This window comes from Parus major, chromosome 18 (assembly GCF_001522545.3).
Source record: "Parus major isolate Abel chromosome 18, Parus_major1.1, whole genome shotgun sequence".
NCBI classification, from domain to species: Eukaryota; Metazoa; Chordata; class Aves; order Passeriformes; family Paridae; genus Parus; species Parus major.
In genome coordinates this window covers 9,209,310-9,230,992 of record NC_031786.1, presented here as the reverse complement: position 1 = coordinate 9,230,992, position 21,683 = coordinate 9,209,310, and the positions used below count along the sequence as shown (strand labels likewise).

Here is a 21,683-nt window from a genome sequence, read left to right as displayed (position 1 = left end):
AATAGTAATAATGATAGTGATGATAACGATAATGATGATAATAATAATATATTATTAATAGTAATAGCAATAATATTATTAATAATAATGATAATGATGATAATGATGATAATGATAATAATAATAATAAAAATAAAAATAGAAATAAAAAATAAAAATAAAAATAAAAATAAAAATAAAAATAATAATATAATTCCAATAATTGAAATAAAAATAAAAATAAAAATAAAAATAATAATATAATTCCAATAATACAATAATTATAATTTTGGGTATCCATTGCCACTGAAGTCTCCCACAGATGCTGTCATTATCACAGCATCCTCACAGCCTTTTGTGTTTGTGTGAACAGTCCAAATGGAGAAGGAAATGGTGGGAATATGGAATGATTGCTGACAGTAGCAGTGTGTTGGTTTGGTTTCCAGGGGTTTTATGGCTGTCTATTGTAGCAGAGCTGCTCTACGTCGTGTTGCTCCTGACTGGGAACATTTTAATGTCAGTGGAAATCTGCTACTACAGCTCTGTCATTGATGGGCTGAAGATCAACGCCTTCTCTGCAGTGGTCACCGTGCTGGCAGGTACAGCCAAGCATTTCCTTTAATTACCCAGAACATTCTTCCATCTGAAAATTAATTAATCAATTAATTAATCAATTGAATTGAATATTCAAGCCAATATTCACTTGGGCTTGAAGTGCCCAAGCTTCAAAACCTTTACAATACCTACTGAGATGCTAACAGTACAAAGTGAGGCTAAATTTTATAGGAAAAATATGATTTTTAATTAATTATTTCTTCATGTGGTCTGGTTTGAATTTTGTGCTTGTGGCTTTTGCTGTCTTTAATTTAATAGTTTTAATTTGATCATTTTTCATTTAATTGTCAGGTTGGTTGCCAAAGTAGTCTTCCAAGTAACTTGATTTTTTATTTCAGATATCAGAGATCTCAAAGCATTCTGCAAATTATAATACAAGATCCAAATGAAACAGTGTTAATGAATAAAATGTATTAAGTAACTTGATTTTTTATTTCCAACATGCTAAATATAAAATTAGTGCTAGTCAAACTCAAATAGCACTTTTATGAGGGAGAAGAATGTACTTGGGTAATTGCTAATAGAGAACTGTCATTAAAATTTTCTTCCATTTTCTGCACACATAATCCAGTGCTATTTAATCTTTGGATTTTAGGCAAATTCAATTTGGGAGAACTTTCCCTAGTCCAGTCTGAGGAATCAGCTCTGAATTATCTGGTTTATAATCTGCTGAGCAGGAGGAGGTTGGACCAGAGATTTCTGAAGGCACCTGAAAGATTCAATCTGTATTTCAGAATTTTTACTGAGGAATGTTGCAGTAAAGCAATTACAGTTAATTTATTTACTAGAATTTCTTGTGGAGCACATGCCACTCTGCTTCATATGTTCTGGAGTGTTCAGAGTGATTTATACTTGGTGATAGCATATCTTTTATGACATTTAACTGCAAGTCAGACAGATGGCAAAAAATTCATCTCAAGGTTGCATTTCTCTGCCAAAATTTTCAGCTTTTATCCTGATCCTAATGTTTCTGGATTTAATGTTCATGCATTTGTGCCTTTTCTTAGGAATTAAAGATTTTTTTGTTATACTTTTTCCTCTTAAACATAATCACATATTTAGTTTATTCACCAATCTCTTTTTTGGGGGGTAAATAAATGAAGTTCATTAAACTCTTGATCACAATAATGGGGAAAAAATAGAGAAGATAATTCCTTGCTCTTTGCATTTAATTTTTACAAGTGAAGATGGCTCTTTCAGTTCCCTGAGTGCAGTCCCCAGCCTTTCCTGCCTGTAATTGGATTATCTCCTTTCTTCTTAAAGATTTCCCTGAAAGATGTCCAAGCAGTTAAAAATCTCTATTACCAGTTCCATTTATTGCTCAAAAAATCCCCATTTCTCCTGTGTCTGACCAAACCTCACGATCCACAGACATGTCTGTTTTCAGAGAAAGAGATGTGAGCTTTATTGAACTCCTTAGGCAGTTTTGCCACCTACAATAATCCAAATAACCACAAATATTCACTTTTATTAATATTATTTCTTTGGTTTGGGCCTGTAAAATATTAAGCAGACCTAGAGAGGAAGCAGCAAGTTTATCCTGGATATTCTGTTTACCTCTATGAATAAAATTTCTTGAAATACTAAAAAAAAGGGAAGAACATTTGTCCTAGCTGTTAAATTTATGTATGAATCATTTTGTAGGTATAAACCAAATTTAGTTGCCTTAACCTGGAATGAAGATGCAATTTCTTGTACAACATATACTTGATTCTATCTGAGCAATGCAAATTAAATTATTCAGCATCAGCCTCTTCCATAACCCAGATTTTCAGTACTTTCTGGTGTTTGTCCACTTTTTCATTCACCTGATAAATCTGGCTGCATTTACAGGAGATAATACATTTACCCAGATGATACTGGGAGAGGGCAGAGACCTGCATGGCTTTCAAAATCTTTCCACTCAGTGACAGAAAAATGGGAAATGTGTCCTGTGCAAGGCAGCTGAGCAATATTTTCCTGTAATAAATCAGGATTACACTACCAGGAAGTTTTCAGAGGATGAGAACCAAGTGTACAAATAGACAACATTTCAAATACACTTAAATGATAATGTCCAATACCTTTGAGCTCTCTGTAGAATTCAGATACTTCATAAAATATTCTTCAAGAGTTCAAGGGACAGCTACAAAGAAGAATGTCCTCAATTTACATTTTCTAATGTTTTTATAATATTGTATTTTTTAGGTCTTCTGGGCATGGTTGCTCACATGATGTACACAACTGTATTTCAGATGACTGTAAATCTTGGTCCTGAAGACTGGAGACCTCACACTTGGGATTATGGCTGGTCCTATGGGTATTAACTGGTTTATATTTGGTTCTTCCATTACATCTGAGTCACTTTCACCCTATGTTCAAGGAATTTATATATACCTAATATAACCTAATTTAGGAATGATATATATAATTCTTATATTATAGAAATAATATAAATGACATATATATAATATAAATTATATAAATTTATATACCTAATATAAGAATTTATATATATAAGAATACCTAATTTATAATATACCTAATTTATAAACAATGGCTTTACCTTATTTCACTTCTGAGGATGCAGTTCAGTAACCAAGTGTGCCTCTTGTAAATCTTAAATTATGTGTCATAAATTAAATGATGTGTTAAATTATTGCCCAGAATGTGAAGTTTGCAAGGTTTGTGTTTGCCATTCCTCAGACAGGACAGAGACAATGCTCTACACTGAGCAGAAATTCTTCTCCCTACACACCAAACCCAGGTTTAGCATCCTCATCTCCCAGGAAAATTGTCTTGCCTAAGTTGTTTAAAACTCTTCCAGCTTCAGTCACTTGGGTTGGTATTTTCCTGTCACATTTGTGCTGCAGAGTGTTGGATCTGGAACGTTTCACAGTCCCAGAATTAACCCAGCTGGAAAAGACCTTTGAGATCACCGTGACCTGTGACCCAACACCTCCTCATCAGCCAAAGCCGGCACTCAGTGCCACATCCAGGCTTTCCTTAAACACCTCCAGGGATGGTCACTCCCCCGCCTCCCTGGGCAGCCCATTCCAGTGCCCAAACACCCTTTCTGTGAAGAGATTCCCGATCTCCAGCCTGGAGCTCCCCTGGCACAGTTTAAGGCTGTGTCCTGTCCCTGTTCCCTGGGAGAAGAGCCCGAACCCCCCTGGCTGTCCCCTCCTGCCAGGGAGTTGTAGAGAGTGATGAGGTCTCCCCTGAGCCTCCTCTTGTCCAGGATAAACACCCCCAGCTCCCTCAGCCGCTGCTCACAGGACTTGTTCTCCAGACCCCTCCCCAGCCTTGTTGTCCCTGCAGCATCTCCAGCCCCTCCTGAGCTGGGGGAGCAGAGCTGGGCACGGCACTCGAGCTGCGGCCTCACCAGTGCCCAGCACAGGGCAGGAAGGTTCAAACCTTGGAAAATAGCTTTAGGTAGCATGTTGCCACTGAAGATGAATAGATCACATGGACACAGGTCAAGGTGTGGTGAAAAGAAGAGAAAGTTTATTTTTCCTCCCAGTATTTAGAGGCTCCTGCCCACGGCCAGGGATGGGATGGTCAGGATAACACTTTCTCACTGCACTGGCCATGAGAAATGCCCATCACAAGATGTGGAACAGAAAGAATGTTCACATATCTATGTTTACAGTTACTGTCCTGGGAAAGTGTTTAGAAAACCATGTTAGCAAGATCAGAAGCTGAGTTTTCAGGGCGACAGTAGCATCTACATCATTCTGTACATGTCTTAGGAGATCTAGTGAATTTATTCAGAAAGAGTAATCTTAAAATAAAGCAAGCCATACACACAGGGCCCTCACACCTTCCCCCCAGAGGTCTCCCTTGGTTTCAGTATTTTTGTCCCTTCCATGCAATGCTGTCTCTCTTCTCATATCCCACACCTGCCCCTCCCTTCCTGCTGTAGAGCCCTCATCTGCAGCTCCCTCAGCTGCTCTCCCATGGAAACCTCCTCTGATGGGAAGAGAGGAAGGGATGCTGATGCCATTTATCTTTTACAAGAGTTTTCCCACAGCTGTCCCCACCTGAGGCTCACTCAGGGTGTGGTTTGAATGATGTGAGGAGCAAACACTGCTCAAGCTTCTCCCCTTCTGGCTCCTGGGAGCCTTTCACATCTCCATGCCATAGTCCACCATCCTCAAATTCTGTCAACACATCTGATTTCTGATCACCCTAGAGATCAATCCTGGCCAAAAATACTGGGAGAGGAACAGGGGAAAGGTGGGTGGGGAAGGATTTATTTAAAAATATAAATTACATATAAAATGATATTAAAATTATATTAAATATATAAATGACAGATATAAAACACATCATCAAGGATGTGTTTACAAACAGCTCTGAAGGAGAGGTGAGATAAACAGGAACCTCTTAAACTGATTTCTCCACCAAGGCACATTTCTTTCGGTAATTGTAACCTTGGCATGTTTAGAAAGCTACTGAAGAGCAAGTTCCTGCACTGTGAACTCCAATTCCTGCTCATGTGGCCATATTTTTACATGCTGTTTTTATTTCACACATTTTGAATTAATTGTATTTCAATATATTTTTTTTTAAGTTCTGTCTCCTTGGGGATTTGCTTTTAACATTTCAGAGTTGATGTCCTTTCCTTTCTCACACTCATTTTCTTAGGAATACATTTCAATGCTCTGAACCTGCTTTACCCTGCTATTTAATAGTGCCTTTTCTGTTCTTTTTAACACTTTTGGGTAACTCACATTTTCCTCAGTGTCCCCTGTGAGATTTATGCTCCTAATATCTGCACCTTTTAACTTTTTATGCATTCCTCATTCTTTTTTAAAAACCCTTTCTGATATTGAGCTCTGAGTTTAATAGAGAATTAAAGCTCAAATGGAGCTTATAGAGAGAAATTGGAGGTGATGTTTCATTAAACAGGAATGTTAAATGTAGATATTATAACAAATATGTGGAGGCCAACTCAGTAAATGGTCATTAATCAAGAGTATTTCTTCCTCACCTAGCCTGTTCATCTTTCCCTAATACACACCAACACAACCATACACATAAGCAGTGCTTTCAAAAATAAAATCAAATATCAAAATGTCCAGCTAATTTCTGATAATTTTGTTTTTTTTGTTTCTAGCCTTGCATGGACTTCCTTCGCTTGCTGTATGGCTGCAGCTGTCACCACTATTAATAAATACACAAAAACCATCTTGGAATTCAAGCACAAAAGAAAAAAGCTGGAAAGGAGCTTTAGGATTCAGTACAAGTTTCCTGAGCACACAGCTCCAGAGAAAGTTTGCAATGTGTATGTGAACTCTTTCCAAAACCCCACGGATGACCCTGCACACGCGTTACGAAGCCTGAGGCACCTGGCCACCATTTCAGTCCTGTAAAGCTGAACCAGATCTCAAAGCATCCTGTAAATTACAATACTAGATCCAAATGAAACTGTGTTAATGAAGAAAATGTATCAATGTGTAGTATTATTTATTTTTCTGAATAAAAAATATTTATTTCAGTGGTTGTTTCAAGGAAGTCTTGGTGTTGGAAAAGAAGATTGAGGTGTCTCAGTTCAGTTAACAACAGTGACACAATTCCCCACAGCTGTAGTTTTTAAGCAGTGTCTAATGGCCAGAGAGAGTGAGTTTGTTAGAATTTTAGAACATCACTCCACCCTGATTCTTTATTAAAAAGACTGTAAAAAATCCCATCCTGAGACCAAAACCCATGAAAAGCAGGGCAGTAAATCAGGCATGTGGTGCATGGCTGGAATAATTTCTTGTTATGAAAGGCACAATCTCTCCAAGAAAATCTGTGGACCTCAGTTTATGGTTTGAGAGTACACATGGTGGGTTTGCTGGGAAAGGAAGGCTGATAGAGGAAACAGACTTTCATTGTAAACACTTACCTAAAATGAGAAGGCAAACTGAAATCTGGAAGATTCATGAGAAAACAAACTGAAATCTGAAAAATACATGGTTGTGGACAGACACAACTCACCTATGGAATTCTCCAGGAATCATCCTGGCAACAGAGTCAGAAAGAATCAAATTTTGATTTGATTTGATTTGATACATTTACAGATGAAGAATCTATAATCACATTAAAGATGTGGAGGTGGAAATGATTGCAATCATCAGAGATGAGGAACATGGAGCTTCCTCATGGATCAGAGCCATGTGCCAGCTTTTCTTCACTGTAGGTGAATCCTCCTTGGGAAACTCTTGTGAGCTCTGGTGGCAGAGGTGTTACACAGCCTCCTGAGCAGCTCTGAGACTTGGGAAAACCCTTCTGTCTCTTTATTCAGGCAATAAATACAGTTTGAGCTTGTTATGACAGCAGGATTTGTAACAGGTCAGGTAATGGCCAGTGATAAGGTGGAGCTGATAACAGAAAAGCATCATTAAGTCAGAAGAAAACCATTAGTGGTAAGAGAGGAGAGGTTTTGAGTGTGTTTAATATATTCAAGAAATGAGATTTCTTGACCTTGTTGACAGGTCCCAAAGCTGCACTGCTGCAGTTGTAGAAAAATGATCTCCTAATATCAAATCAGAATGTCATGTGTTCCAGTTCATGTCCATTACCTTCCTTTCTTCTACTGTGCATATCTGAGAAGGATCTGGCTCCACATTCCCCACACCATCCTACTAGGTGGCTGCAATAGCAATAAGATTTCCTCTTTAATCTTTAGAAAAGTCTTTCTTTATCCTTTACAGTGCTCTGAAACTGCCACCTTCAGTTCAGCAGGGGAACAAAGCAGTCACTAGAAAGTTTGGTGCCCACTCTGTTAGAAGCAGTCTCAATCCCTTGACCAAAACACAAGATCCTGATTCCTTCCCCTTGTTTCACACATTTCTTTGTCATGGATATGTTTCCATCACCTTCACTGACAGAGGAATTATTCCTGATTCCATCTGACTTTCTGATTTTTGTCAGCCCTAACTCTTTTTGCAATAGATTTTTACCCATCTCATGTTATTCCTGGGTGTCATGGAGGAATTTACACCCCATACAGTAACATACTTCTTTGATGCCTACAAATCCTTTGAAAAATCCAATTTAAATAACAGCCTCATTTTTTATTTATTCTTTTTCTTATCCTGCAGGTTACTAACACAGCCTGACAGTCTCTGCCATATGCTGTTTCCTCAGGATTGTTTCTTACACTGGTTTGTGTGCATACAAAGTGCTGTAGGTGGGCAAGAGCTTTTTAGATAATTGTGCAGTAAGAATTTGTCCAGATCCATTCTTAAATCTCAAGCTGCTTTTTTTCATGCTAACCATTCAAGAAGCTGTATGTCTTCTGCTGGATATCTGGTAAATAAATTCACCTAATGAAATGCAAGATTTTTTATCTCTATTTGTAAGCCACTAATTCATATTCTGGCCTTTATTTTAACTTTGATACCTGGTAAGCCCTGGAACCACATTATTTGAAAGCAGAGGAATAACAGCAGCATTTTTACTCTGATTCATTAGATCAAATCAATTTTGATGAATGTGGCATCTCAGTAAATTTCAGACACCTGTGGCACAAGGACACAGATCTAAAGTAGTCATAGGAAACCTCTGGGGTGAAACTCCTGTTATCCTGAACTCATCTGAATATTTCTTTTTCTCATGATAATATTTTTTATGTGCAACACATATCCACAGGTGAGACAGTGAAAAAGAGATCTATAAATTAAATAGAAAACTTCAGATTAAATAATATTTTTTCCCAGAGGGAAAAAAAAAATTATTAAATCTGAAATGCCAGTGGAGGAACCTCATCTTCAAGATGAGAAAAAGCCACTGAATTAGAGAAAAGTGTGACCCATTTAAAAGGTCATCTAATCCTTCTTTTCTTCTAGGCAGGATAAACTAAAGCTACATTGCTTTTTTACAGATGTTCCATTAATCTCTTCTTTAATGCTTCTGAAGACAGGCATTTGAAAATTTCTGTGGCAATTTGTCCTTTGTGCTTAACTATTCTTAGCAGAAAATGCTGTCCCTGTAAATCTCCTTTGCTGTAATTTTAGCACATTGTCCTGCTCCAGCAGAAATGGAGACCAGTTCAGTCCTACCTTCTCTGCAGTACATTTTAGGAATTTGAAAATCATTAAGATACAACATTCTTCTACTTCCTAGATAAAAATACATCTGTTTTATAAAACTTTCTTGATAGGATACAGGTGTTATTTTACCTCTTTCACTGCTTTCTACTGTGGCTCCTTGAACTGCTCACTGTTTTGAAGGGAAATTGTGTGAAGAATTTCTGCTGATCTCTAGAACATCTAAAATGGAGCAGAAGGATTATTTATTAACATGTAATCCACTTGTTTTTTACAGCAAAAAATAATGGAAATCACAGAAATCAGAGTGCTTTGGGTTGGAAGGGACCTTAAAAAGCACCTGTATCATTCCGAGCCCCTGCCATGGCAGGAACACCTCCCACTGTCCCAGGCTGCTCCAAGCCCACCCAGCCTGGCCATCAACACTTCCAGGGGTGGGGCAGCCACAGACAATGTTGATTCATGTTTAGCTGGGATGTTCTGTGGTGTCTGATCCTTCACTGATGGAATTTTGCTCATTCTGCACCTTGCTCTTATGGAAATGTGGAGGACTTGGCTGTTGCTGAGGTAAAGACACAAATTTAACTGAGATCACAGCAAGTGCCCCTTGGTTTGAAACAGGAGAGTTCTTCTGAGGACCAAGAAAATCTTGAACAAGTGATTGTTTGACTTCCCAGTTAAGGCACAGTCACAAAACCAGAGCTACAACAGCAAACAGCTTCAGGAGGTGCTGCAGGGACTGACCCCTTCAGCCCAGAGGTGAATTACCTCCCTGAGTCAGGTTCCTTGAATCCAGAGCAATTCAATCAGAGACACAGCAGAAGCTTCACGTCCCTGCAAAATGAGATATATTCCTTTGCCCTCAGAATTCCATTCATGTTTGGTGATTCTATCAATGAATGAGACATGTAAGTGAGCTGGATCTGAAGTTATATGAGCAGAGGGACTTGCAGCAGCAAGAGCAGTTTGGTTCCAATTGTCACACTCCCTAAAACCAGAGGAGCAGAAGCTTTACAGATGAATATGTGTGTGTGATAGTGGCACTGTTCCACTCACAGCAAGCAGCACAAGTCACCAACATTCAAAACATTCAAAACAAAAAACTTTTTTTTTTTTTTTTTCCCAGCTCAAAAGCAAGGAAAATAACTGAACAAAATCAATTTTCCTCTTCTGTCTTCAGCTTTTCCCTAATCCCTGAGGCAACAATGGCAAAAAACAGCTCGGGGAAGAATGTCCGAATGTAAACTGCTGCTCTGGGGATGGGGTTGGCCATGAGCACCTCCTGCTTCCTCCTGCTCACTGTGGCAAGGACTTCCTCTGCCACCTCCACGGGGTGCACACCATAGGACACCTTCCTGAAAAAGACTGTAAAGGAGAGAGGAGTGAGAGCTACAGACAGACAGACAGACAGACAGACAGACAGACAGAGGGAATGGTGTTAAAAAGATACACAACTAGTGAATCACTTTCAATCCCTTCCCCACCCCATTCTCCCCATCAGTATGTGGCCAAGACCCTTTTATAACTGAGGTAAAATCCTTACAGTCCTTAAGAGCAGGAGCAATCCTTTGGACCTTTCATGCTCTCCTCCCCCTCCACTCCTGATGCCCCAGTGTATTTATTTATTATTTTATTGATTTCCTTACATAACCTTGTCTCATTCCACGTTCCTCCTCATTTCACCAGGCTAATTTTACCTCCCTAATACCTCTTTTCTTTTGCTGCTTTCTGTCATTTCCATTATATTTCCTTTTCTTTTTCACCCTGGAAAAGCCTCCCTCCTGCTTTATGTGCCTCATCTTCATCCACCCAAACTTACATTTCCAAATGGATGCCTCCCAGTTGCCTGGTGCTGGTGGGCGATGGTAGGAACAGATGAAGGTTGGACTCACAGTGCTGACAGAAATATCAAATTCTTCCATTTCAGCTCTAAGACAATCAAAAAAGCCTACAGCAGCATGCTTGGAAGCAGCATCTAGAAGTAAAAAGCACACATATGCATGTTTAGATAAGTGATTGCAAGGCAGCAGGTGTATAATAAAGTACCAATGTTAGGGAAAATGAGCATGGAATGATGAACCAAAATGCAAAAGAAGTATTTCACTCAGTGAAATTATCATATTTAAAACAAGCAATAAGAAATTATCTATACAGAATAATTGTGCATACAGGCTCAGCCCATGTCTGCATTTCCCAGTCAGAAACAGCACAGAAATAACAATTCTGTGATCTCTACAGTTCAAAAATGTCTTTGGTGGATGGAATTGTCCCTGAGATGAGTCCTCACACTGTAACACATCCATGAAATGCAGTGAAATTCATGTCCACTGCTGGAATGCAGTGTTCTTCATGCTTTGTGCACTGATTTGGGCTTTGCCCTGCAGCAGCAATCTCAGCTACTTCTAATGCTAAAGTGAATTTTAAAGTTACTAAATGTCAAGACTTTTTAATCTCCTTTTAGAGGCTTTTGCTGAGAACAATTTGAATAAGATGATAACATGTGAAACTTGACCAGCAAACAGAACTGTGTTCAGTGCAGCAGAACTGCAAAGTGCTCGAGCACTTTTATTTGACTCAGTTTACAGAGAAAATCCACCTGTGCATATCTGGGCAATGGCAGGTGGGCTCTGGGAGTAGAGAGATGATTCTCCATGCATTCATTCTGACATCTCTTCTCCTGGCAGCTTCATTTCAAGCAAAGAAATATTGCTAGGGGTATTGTAAAAACTTTCTCAGGCTCTTCTCCTTGTTATGTTTTACACACATGCAGTTTATCTTGCCACCACTGTCTGTTCCCTAGATGGGAAACATTCCAGATGTCACAGCAATCTGTTGTTTCCTCTCTGAGACTTTTTTGCAGTTCTTTTGAGGAGGGAGACCAGAACAGCACACCATGTTTGAGATGTGGGCTCTGTGTGGATTTATAAATTTATTTATGCATAGATTTACAAAGACATAAAGACATGTTTTAATTTATTTTTTCTGCTGCTGTCCTTACAGCTTATGTCACTGTAGTTTGCTTTCATGAGACTATAATTCACAATTCTGAGGCTTTTAAATGCAGAGCCCATCACACACTCTGATTTTCTGTCAAGCTAAAAATGTCTGTTTACATCTGTCCTAAGTTTAAAATGTCTATTTACATCTCTATTTTCTGTCCATTCTTTTTGTATTTTATTAATGCAAAGACCTTCCATAATAATTCAGAACAGCCTCAATTCCTTAGGAGTTTTGGATGAAAGACCTCAAAAAATTTCTGGAAAGCCAAGCAGGAAGCAATTCCTACATCTCCTTTTAAACTCCCACACCTAAATGCATTATTGCTTCACAAAGCAGTAGCTCTTACCTACTCATATTTTATATTTACACACTACTCTTTGTGAAGGTTTCTATAGATATGCACAAGTCTAGATCAGATATAGATTTTAACTATACAATATATATTTTTATATATATATATTTAAAATTCACTGTGACTTTTTTTATCATCCTATTCTCAAGTCCCCTAGGCAGCAGTTACATTTCAAAGGTAGTATTTTAACTATTTCTAATTGAGTTCCAATTAGAAAAAAAAAAACCAGCCAAATACTGTAGTAATACTGAATTTAGATGCAAATTTGCACTTTTAATAACTTCTGATGAGTGTCATGGACTCCTCATTAGAATGTATGTTTTTGCAATGTATAACTTACAAGCTGCACGAAATGGAATTCCTATTTTCCCTTGGATGCTGTTAATTAGAACAATTTGGCCAGTTCTTCTTGAGATCATGTTAGGAAGAATGGCTGAAAAAAAAAGAGAAATGCAATAAAGAACCATGTAAGTAAAAGAGCTGAAAGGATTTAGTGAAAAGAAGCAACAGCTTTTGTGTAAATAACACAGATTCAGTGAAGGTTATCTCAATACTGCAAATTCCAACAGCTGGAAATTGTCTTCTAGACTTCACCTGAATTCTACATGCAGAGCTGGTTGCAGTATTAACCCATTTAATTGTCAATGTGCTTTAAGTGCTAACAGCAAAAAAAAAAGAAAAACAAAATTAAAATACCTTTGGTTAACGTTATAGGTCCAAAATAGTTGGCATCCATTATCTTTTTATCAAGTTCCAGTGAAATGCTCTGCACTGCTCCTTTCACCTTCATGCTTGCATTGTTGATCAGTATATCCACACAGCCATAGCAGTTCAGGATTTCCTTAGCTACATCTCGAATGCAGCTTATGTCTGTGATGTCCAGCAGGATCAGCTTTGGTGCATAGGTCTGATAAACAAAAGACTCATTTCAATGGTACTTGTTATATAAAGTTGTATTTCTGTTTCTATTTCTGTTTCCTTGTCTTGTAAATGAATTTACCTTGAAAGTGGTTTTGTCATTCTCATGCAAACCTAAGATTTTAAGTTTAACTGGCTCTAGACAGAAGATAGTTCAGCAATGAGAGCTGGGCTTGTTCAGCCTGGAGAAGGCTCTGGGGGACTTTAATGCTCCTTCCAGTGCCTAAAGAGGCTCCAAGAAAGCTGAAAAGGGACTTTGGACAAAGGCCTGGAGTGACAGGACACAGGGAATGGCTTCCCAGAGGACAGGGCTGGATGGGATATTGGGGAAATCCTTCCCTGTGAGGGAGGGGAGTGGGGCTGTCCCTGGATCCCTGGCAGTGCCCAAGGCCAGGCTGGATGGGGCTGGGAGCTCCTGGGACAGGGAAGGGGTCTCTGCCATGGCTGGGGTGGGATGGGTGGTGTTTAAGATCCCTTCCAACCCAACCCATCCTGTGGTCCTGTGATGATGGGATTCACAAACACTGAACTTCAGAGGAAACAGAACCCATGGGAAGGGTCAGCTGGACAAGCTCCCTGTGAGTTTTGTCTCTCTTGTCATCAGTGGAGACAGAAAATGGACACAAGGGTGACTCCTGGCAATTCAAGTCCTGCTCTTTCTGGGAAGAACCCTTTGCTGACAAGAGACTGGGGTTTAGTGCTTTGAGAGATGAGCTGCATACACGTGGGACACATGGAAGGTAGGAATGGTTTGTTTTGCTTTAGGTTATACAAATGGACTTTACATGTGTATGATTTCTGCAAAAACACATTTTGTCAGCTGTGGGACAGAAGAATGACTTGAACTTTTATCTTGACTTAGACAATGTAATCCAGAACCCTTAATCATAGTTAATATTTTCTCTAGCTGAATCTGTACAGTCTAACATGAGCACAATACTTTTGTGGTTATTTATGCAGATGAATGAAACCCACTGCAAAAAAAACCCACAAATATTTGTAGGTCTGATGAACAATGGCTGCAAAATTTATGTGATGCCTTCAGGAACACCTGTGCCCTGGAATGAGTCAGCTCTGTGCTGGTCACAGAGGAGAAGCTTTGCCATGAGCCTCAGGAAAAACCTGCCAGAAAGCTGGAGCAGGGGCACTCCTGCATGCCCACTGCCAGTGGCCATGAGGAAAAGATAATGTTCCTTTTTTACTCCAAATCCCTTCTACCTGGGACATTTCCCCAAATAGTGAAGCTCAAAATGAATTTGATCTTTAGACCTATCTCCCACTCCTTGAGCACAATAATTATATTAAAAATCTGATGGCATTTCCTGACACTGAATGAAGCCTTTGGATCCCTTTCATCCAAATTATCAGGCAAATTCCTCTGCTGAGGATTTCTAGCTGGGTGGTTTGTTCAGAACACTCAGGATGTTCCTGGAGGATGAGGAGCAGTCAGATGCTTCACAGGATTAGCTCCAGAGAGCAGGATTGTGGCACCATGCTCTAAAGGTGTTTCTTTCTCTGTCTCTCTGGGCTGTGTTTGGTTTTATTACCTGGGTGACCAAAGCTACCACAGAGAGAAAATCATATTTCTTGTACATTGTTTTACTGGATCTAAAATTACATTCTGTCCCCAGGCAAGGTTTATCCCAGGCTGTGAACACCTACCGTGCTGGGGTCTGTCACACTAATTAAGGCATCATAAAGGGCTTCTAACTTTTCCCATGTCCTGCCACACAACACCAGCCTTGCTCCTCCTGCATGAAACACACGAGAGCATTCTAGGAGAGAAATACATTAAAAATATATATTTATTTATATAATAAATAAATATTATATATTAATATATTTATATTTTAAAAATAATTACAATAGCAGAAAATTGGTTTTGTTTATTTTGCTTGAAATGGGATGCTGGTTTTGCTAAGGGTGTTGAATCTGTGCTTTGAAATAATTAATTCCAAAATAATATGAGAAAAAAAAGAAAGGATTGATTTGTAATAGTACATAGGTGAGGAATAAATTAAATTTAATGGAAAGGGATAATGCATAGTTAATAGTACAGCACAATGACACTGCTCAGTAGTAGGATTTAGTAAAAAATAATTAAGAAATAACTATGTCAGTTATTGGATTATGAGATCAAGTTAGAAAAAATTTTCTCTCTATCCTTCCCAGACACTCTTGCAAATAAAACTACACATAAAAATACAAACTGCATCTTTTGCAAAGCTTCATGTCTGCTGCTCTATAAAGAAACCAGCCAGCCCTGTGTGCCACCTGCATGAACCTGAGCAACACAGAACTCACCCACAGCTTTGAAAAACAGGAATACAGGTAAACCTGCTTTCACTGGTCCCCTGGTGCAGCCCCCATGAGAGATCCTTTCTCCAAAAGACCCTCTCCTCCAGATGTAATCCATCCCAAACCTTCATCCCCTGAGCCCTAAACCTCCCCAGTGAGCAGAGGCATCAGGGACCAGTTTGTTCAGCTGCATTCCCTGAAGCCTTCCTGAGAAAAGCACCAAAAAGTTTTGGGAATGCAGGGCTGGAACTGCATTTTCTTCACTCAGACATATTCTAAGCTAGGAGTTTACCTCAATTTAAGACAGATCTCAGAGAATTCTTCTCCCTTTTTTACACAAGTGAATTATGACAGTGCATTTCTGATTGTGGGAGCTCAAATAACAACAGGAACTGGCAATCAGTGCTACCCCTCACCCCACTCAGCACTGGCTACAGGACTGAAACCAACCCATCAGTGCAGGTCTTGGTGGGGATATCCAAGCTAAATTCTGAAACACAAGGCTGGAACACCTCAAAGACTTGTGTCTGCTCTCTAGGTGGTGTTGAGGGAGAATATGTTCCTCACCATCCTGTCTGTCTGAGCAGAGAAATGTGTTTAAAAACATGAAGTGTAGAAACCCCATGGGCTTTCCTGAGGAATTCAGTGTTGTTTGGATCTCTCTGGCAGCTGCAGGCTGCCACAGGTGCCTGTTCAAGCTCAGCTGAACTGAAACAGTGATGCTCAGTCCAGGAACCCATCAAGGCTGTCCTCCTAACCAGGAAAGCTTCACAACTGCCTGCCTTTGTTGGTTTTTTCTCAGAATAGATAAATCCTTGCAGATAGGCCTGAGGATGCAACCAGAGGTCTGCTTTGGGTGCAGCCAGAGTTAATTGGCAGTGGGTTGAGTTTGTGTGCTCATATGATTGAAAATGAAGTTATTTTTTCCTGATTGGGTCTTTCTTCAAAAAGACCTGTCTGGTCCCTAATTAAATCCACCTGACAATCAGCATGGGAAGAACAGGAACACGGTCCTGCAGTGCCTTGCCAGCCTGTTTGGTTTGTCTCAGCTCCTTTGTTGAACAGAAGGAGCCTGGTGTGATGGTTTGCTGCCCTCCAAGAAACATTTCCTTCAGATTTCAGTACCCACAGGAAATCCAGTTATGCTAATCTAACCATTTTAGATTTCTTAAATTATCATGTTAGGCTCTTAATATCTGCATGGAATTATTTATGGATCCACCCTGGTAGTTTTGCAAACTTGTGCAGCTGGAAGCTTTTATTTAAGCAATCTTTTTCATTATTTACAGCAGTAGTTTTATGAACACCTTCCATTTTATTTTTTTCTTTTTTCTAGCAAAGAAGGATTTTTAATTTAATGCCCAAAAGAGTTTTCCAGAACAAATATAGCAGCATTTTCCAACAATTGAGGCAATCTTGTGAAAAAAAAAATGAGATAAAGACTTCTATGTGAACAGCAATAAAGGTAAAAAGGGAAAGCAATGTTCTCCTCTAGAACTTCCCTGTACTTTTCTGAGTTACTGCACTCAGAAGAAACAGGAACAAGGTTTCAATAACAACCACAAACCACTGAAAACATCTTCAATCACCATCGATTTGTTTCTCTTTTTTAACTTTGATGAATGTTGGCTTTAGTCCAGAAATTCTGGCATGTAGGAAAAGAATGTGGCTGATTCCTTAGAGCCCACATCCACAGCAGCTGGCCACACAGCTGGTATTTTAAAGCTTTGAATGAATGGCCATCACTTATGCCTGAGTGGAAAGTTAATTTTGCATTATTTGGAATCATTCAAGATTGCAAATAACATCCCAGTGTCAACCTATGGGATACTGGTCACAGGAATATTTAGGGTAATAAAATAGAAGTGCTTTGAGTTACCTCATTTTTCATCTACATGAAAAGGAGTGGGGAGGCACCACAAATACACAATTGCCTTTCTTGTCTCAAGAGACAGGTAACAGCTACCCAGAGGGAAAAAACATTAATAAAAGGAAAAAAAGAAAAGGAAAAAGAGGAATAATAAGGAAGCTGAAATTAGGAAAATATTCCCTAGGGTTCATGCAGTGCTGGAGAAATGTTCAGTAAATTTTCTTTCTTACTGGAAGATTCCAAGATTTACGTTGATGACACAGCCAAATAAATTCAGCACCAATGATATTTCTGCTCCAAGTGAGATTTTTTTAGCTAGAAAACCAGACATCATATAATTCTACAATACATCCAGTCTCAGTGGAAGTACTCTAAACCATGCCTCTATCCAAAAAAATGGAAATAAAATGTCCTGGTTCTGGGCAGAAGAGGGTTAACTTTTGCAGAAGGGCACAGTCAGGGCCTGGGCTTGTTCTCCTCCAGCTCACCCAGAGGGGTCACAGATTCACAGAACCTGCTGTGATGGAAGGGACCCACAAGGATCAGAGTGCAGCCCAGCACCAAGGCCAGGATCCCACCCTGTGCCCCAGGGAATTGTCCCTGAGTCCCACCCTGTGCCCAAGGGAATTGTCCAAATGCTTCTTGAGCTCTGTGCCCATTCATGGGGAGCCTGTCCAGTGCCCCACAAACCAGAGCCACCCCAGCCATGGCAGGGACACCTTCCCCTGTCCCAGGAGCTCCAGCCCCAATGTCCAGCCTGGCCTTGGGCACTGCCAGGGACCCAGGGGCAGCCCCAGCTGCTCTGGGCACCCTGTGCCAGGGTTTCTCACCCTCCCAGTGAAGGATTCCTTCCCAATATCCCATCCATCCCTGCCCTCTGGCAATGGGACACCATTCCATGTCCTGTCACACCAGGCCCCTGCTCAAAGTCCCTTTTTGGCTCTCTTGGAGCCCCTTCAGGCACTGGAAGTGGCTCTAAGGTCTTTCCAGAGCCTTCCCTTCTCTGAGCTGAACAGCCCCTCTCTGCCAGCCTGTTTCACAGTAGAGCCCTTTGGTCATCTTTGTGACCTCCTCTGGACTAGAGATGGTAAGTGGCTGGCCACCCAGGCCATCAGCTGTTTAAACAGACAAATTATTGCATACTCTTGATTCAGCTTTTAGCTTTTCTATTTTTCATGTCCTGCACTGCATTAGTGCATAACTCTGAACCGCATACAGAGTGTCAGCTGCTGTCCTCACATTTTGGTCAGACCAAACAATCCCTCTGGGCCTGAGATCCAAGGACACACCACAGCCTCAGGCCCCAGAAAGCACAAACAAAAGTGAATTGGAGGATAAATCAAAGTGGGGGAATATGACTTCATTACCTGAAGCTGGAATTGAAGGATTAAACCCTGATTGCAAATTGGCCAAACTTATTTCTGCCTGAAAACCTCATGACCATCACCCAGCTTGGGTGCAGCCCCTGGGAGGCTTTGACTGCCCAAGGTGAATTTTTTGAAGGTCTTTAATAAATACCCACTTTATCCTCTGACTGTCTGGCCTCTGTTCTAGCTGGCCACTCCAAGGCATCGCCCTTCCTTGTCCTCTGAAGTCACACAGGGCAGCCCAGCTGCAAGAACTGGAGGATGCCAAGAGAAAAGCAGGAATTAGGGTGATAGAGGGGGAAGGGAAGCAAATAGAGACAGAGGGGTGAGCATTGCTGTTCACAAGAAGCAGGAACTGTTGAAGTCTCTAAGGGCAGAAAAGGAACATGTAAAGAGTAAGGTGGCATCTGTTTAAGCAGCTACCCTGCACTGACAGCCTGTGTAATGAGATCTTACAGTAGCAACATGCTAAAAATAGCACTCAGTGCTCATAGAAACCCTCTCCTTCTACTGAATTAAATAAATACAAAGCTCTGCAGCTCCTACTAGCTCACCAGTGGTTCCCAAGGCTGAGGCTAAAAATGTACACTTAAAAATCATAGGATTTGTTTATAAATGTATTTATTAACTTGTGCTTCATCCAGCCAGTTATGAATACATCCAAGGCACCGTGTGCATGGTTATCACCCAGAGGGTCACTCTGTTCTGCTTCTGTTCTCTGACAAGAGAAGAAATGAGACAACTCACCCTTGCCTAGTCCAGAGATGGCATCTGTGATCACCACCACCTTGTTCTGCACCGCTGACTTGGACAGCAGCCACCTGACTGACTGGTAAATATAAATAATTCCACTGATCCCTAAGAGAAGCAGCGGTAGAGCAAGGATAGAAAAGATACCCATGGCTGTGGGAAACAAAAGATCTCATGAGAGTACAGTAATCACATTCATTATTTTTCAAGTATTCCTATCTAAAAAAACAATTTTATTTTTTTTTTACATAGGAAATTCTGTATGCCAAAGCAGCAACTTGAAACAGTAGGAAGGTTATTTTCCAGTCAATGGTGTAATATTGTTATTTAATAAACAGGGCAATACTGTTCCTTTGTCTGTTTTCCTCATCTTTGTATGGTCTAGGCAAATCTGGATTCCTTTTATGCAAAATTACTGTATGTTGGCAAGACTATAATAAAATACACAAATATATATGTGTGTGTGTATACAAGTATGTACATTCTATTCTGCCTTGAGGCAAAACATAAAATAAACACTGAACTTTTAATGACATTGTTATTATTAAAAAACAAATTTTAATCCAAATTTCAGATAAAACTCACAATAGAAGTCTTTTCTATTCCAAAAGACAGAGAAAACACCATCACTTACCATGGCTATGAAGGCTCCAGGTACAGACAGAGCATTCTATGGTATTTCTGTAAACTTTTGCATTAAGGCTTTAATTAAGATCCTTTTCCATTTTCACAGAGCACTGATTTGTCGAGGCTGCTTGCCCTGATTGAGAGTGGCTATGTATGGCCTGGTGACAGAGGCAGTGCCAGAATAAATATAGCCTGTCCAGTGAGATCTGCATGCCTGACCTATCTCCCCAACAGCCTGGGCAGCCACAGAAAAGCTCTTTGCACAGTATCAATTCACCTGCACAAAGAACCACCCCTTCTTCTGCCTTCTGTTCCACTGCAGCTGTTTATGATGTCTCAATTTCTTGTGATTTGCCCCCAAGTGACCTCACACAACAAAACATTTGTGTAAATGCCATAACAGGTCTTCAAAACCAAGCATAAAGAATTTGCCACTTGAAATAATCCCAGTGCAGCAATAGGAATGATGAATGAATGTGTCAGGGCAAGGTGTCTGAGCAGGCTGCCTGGGGATCCAGTGCATCACAGACCATCCTGTGCTCCCAGGGGCTGCTTTCCACTCAAGACAGATCTGTCCCTTTCCCAGCAATTTCAGGACCATTCCAACTTAAGGCAGATGATCTCCACTTTCCATGTTTACATTTACATCTATCTCACATTTCCTGTGGAGACATTAGCTGTTCATAGAACCACAGAATGACAGAATGGTTTGGGTTGGAAAGAATCTTAAGCCTCATCTTGTTGCACTCCCATGCCTTGGGCAAGGACAGCTCCCACTTGACCACTGGGATCCCACCCAAACCCCACCCAGGGTCAAGGCTCCAAGCCTTGAACACTGAGGGATGGAGCAGCCACAGCCTCTCTGGGCAACCTGAGACCAACCCCTTGAGGAAAGGATATGTTCCCAACATCTTATCTAAATCTACCCTTTCTTCGTTAGCTGGACCTCTTTGTCCTGGCACTATTTACCCATATAAAAAGCTTATGTAAATATATCATTTACCATTAGAAAAAGCTTCTCTCTGTCTTCATATAACCTCTTTTCAAGTACTGGAAGGCCACAATGAGGTCTCCCCAGAGCTTTCTCTTCTCTTGGCTGAGCACCCCCAGCAGTCCCAGCCCATCTCCAGAGCAGAGGGACTCCAGTCCTCAGAACATCCCAGGGGAGGTCTCACAAGGGCACAGAAACTGTGATTGCTAACCTGATAACTGTGATTGCTAACCTGATAACTGTGATTGCTAACCTGATAACTGTGATTGCTAACCTGATAACTTACTGATTGATCTTTGGAGCTCCAGGAAGAAGAATGGTTTACCATAAATCATCCCTGTTTTGCTTCTTAAAAATATATAAGTATTACTGTCTTAAAACTACAAGTTTCTGCCAACCAGGTTCATAGCTCTGGCTGTGCTGTGTAACTGCTCACCTAAACTCTAATTTTCATTTCCAGTGTGAGAATGTAATTCTACAGATGACAGAGTCGTTGATGTTGGAGATTTCTGACCACAAACAAAGCCTTCATGGTTGGTTCTGCAGGTACCAGGACAGTGGTCATTTTGGATGAGTAGGAATGGTAGAAGATTATTTAAGTGAGTGTAGGAGGGGGTGTTCAGACAGAGTTTGTTAACCTAACTTACTCCAGAAACTACTGACTTCAAGAATCAAGATGTGTACTCTTGCCTCTGAAAGTTGAATTTGCCTGCCAAAGAACCTATGGTTTAAGATTTCCAAACCACAGAACTCTATAATGTGTCAATGTGTGAAAGACTGCATGCATTTCTAGCTAAAAAAAGATTAAAATTACAGATAGGAATAAATACCTGGCTTTAAATGTAAATTGGTCACAGTGTCTGTAATGTGCATCAGTTTCTGCAAACAAATGTAAAAA

At 40.2% G+C, this 21,683-nt stretch overlaps 2 protein-coding genes across 3 annotated transcripts in view; one reads left to right on the top strand and one right to left on the bottom strand.

Moving 5' to 3' along the window:
- GSG1L2 (GSG1 like 2) overlaps positions 1-8,089 on the top strand; it is a 13,170-nt gene extending 5,081 nt beyond the window's left edge. Inside the window, exons 3-5 of the mRNA XM_015645292.2 lie at positions 426-578; positions 2,782-2,893; positions 5,696-8,089. Of these exons, the coding sequence (XP_015500778.1) occupies positions 426-578; positions 2,782-2,893; positions 5,696-5,951 (521 nt within the window). The 3' untranslated portion in view covers positions 5,952-8,089. The remainder of the gene's footprint in view (positions 1-425; positions 579-2,781; positions 2,894-5,695) is intronic.
- Positions 6,841-19,972, bottom strand: DHRS7C (dehydrogenase/reductase 7C). Of its 2 annotated transcripts, XR_004499794.1 has the most exons (8): positions 19,802-19,972; positions 19,165-19,320; positions 14,545-14,657; positions 12,661-12,871; positions 12,305-12,397; positions 10,432-10,587; positions 8,745-9,977; positions 6,841-6,941 (listed from the first exon to the last, which is right to left on the bottom strand). XR_004499794.1 is itself a non-coding variant. In XM_015645291.3 (7 exons), the coding sequence occupies exons 2-7, from the start codon at positions 19,316-19,318 to the stop codon at positions 9,769-9,771; spliced, it is 912 nt and encodes a 303-aa protein (XP_015500777.1). In that variant the 5' UTR covers positions 19,319-19,320; positions 19,802-19,972; the 3' UTR covers positions 8,825-9,768. The 2 variants fall into 2 exon arrangements, 1 of the variants encoding a protein (XP_015500777.1); XM_015645291.3 differs by lacking the exon at positions 6,841-6,941 and having other exon boundaries at positions 8,825-9,977; positions 14,545-14,633.
- Between the last annotated feature and the right edge of the window lie 1,711 nt (positions 19,973-21,683).

What these genes read in the sequence shown, in the direction of transcription:
- DHRS7C (XM_015645291.3), bottom strand. Translation starts at nt 19,318, where the DNA reads ATGGGTATCTTTTCTATCCTTGCTCTACCGCTGCTTCTCTTAGGGATC. An exon ending in CATCTCTGGACTAGGCAAGG is followed by an intron (nt 14,634 to 19,164) that starts GTGAGTTGTCTC and finishes TGTTTCATGCAG; the next exon opens with GAGGAGCAAGGCTGGTGTTG. An exon ending in ACCTATAACGTTAACCAAAG is followed by an intron (nt 12,398 to 12,660) that starts GTATTTTAATTT and finishes TTTTTTTTTCAG; the next exon opens with CCATTCTTCCTAACATGATC.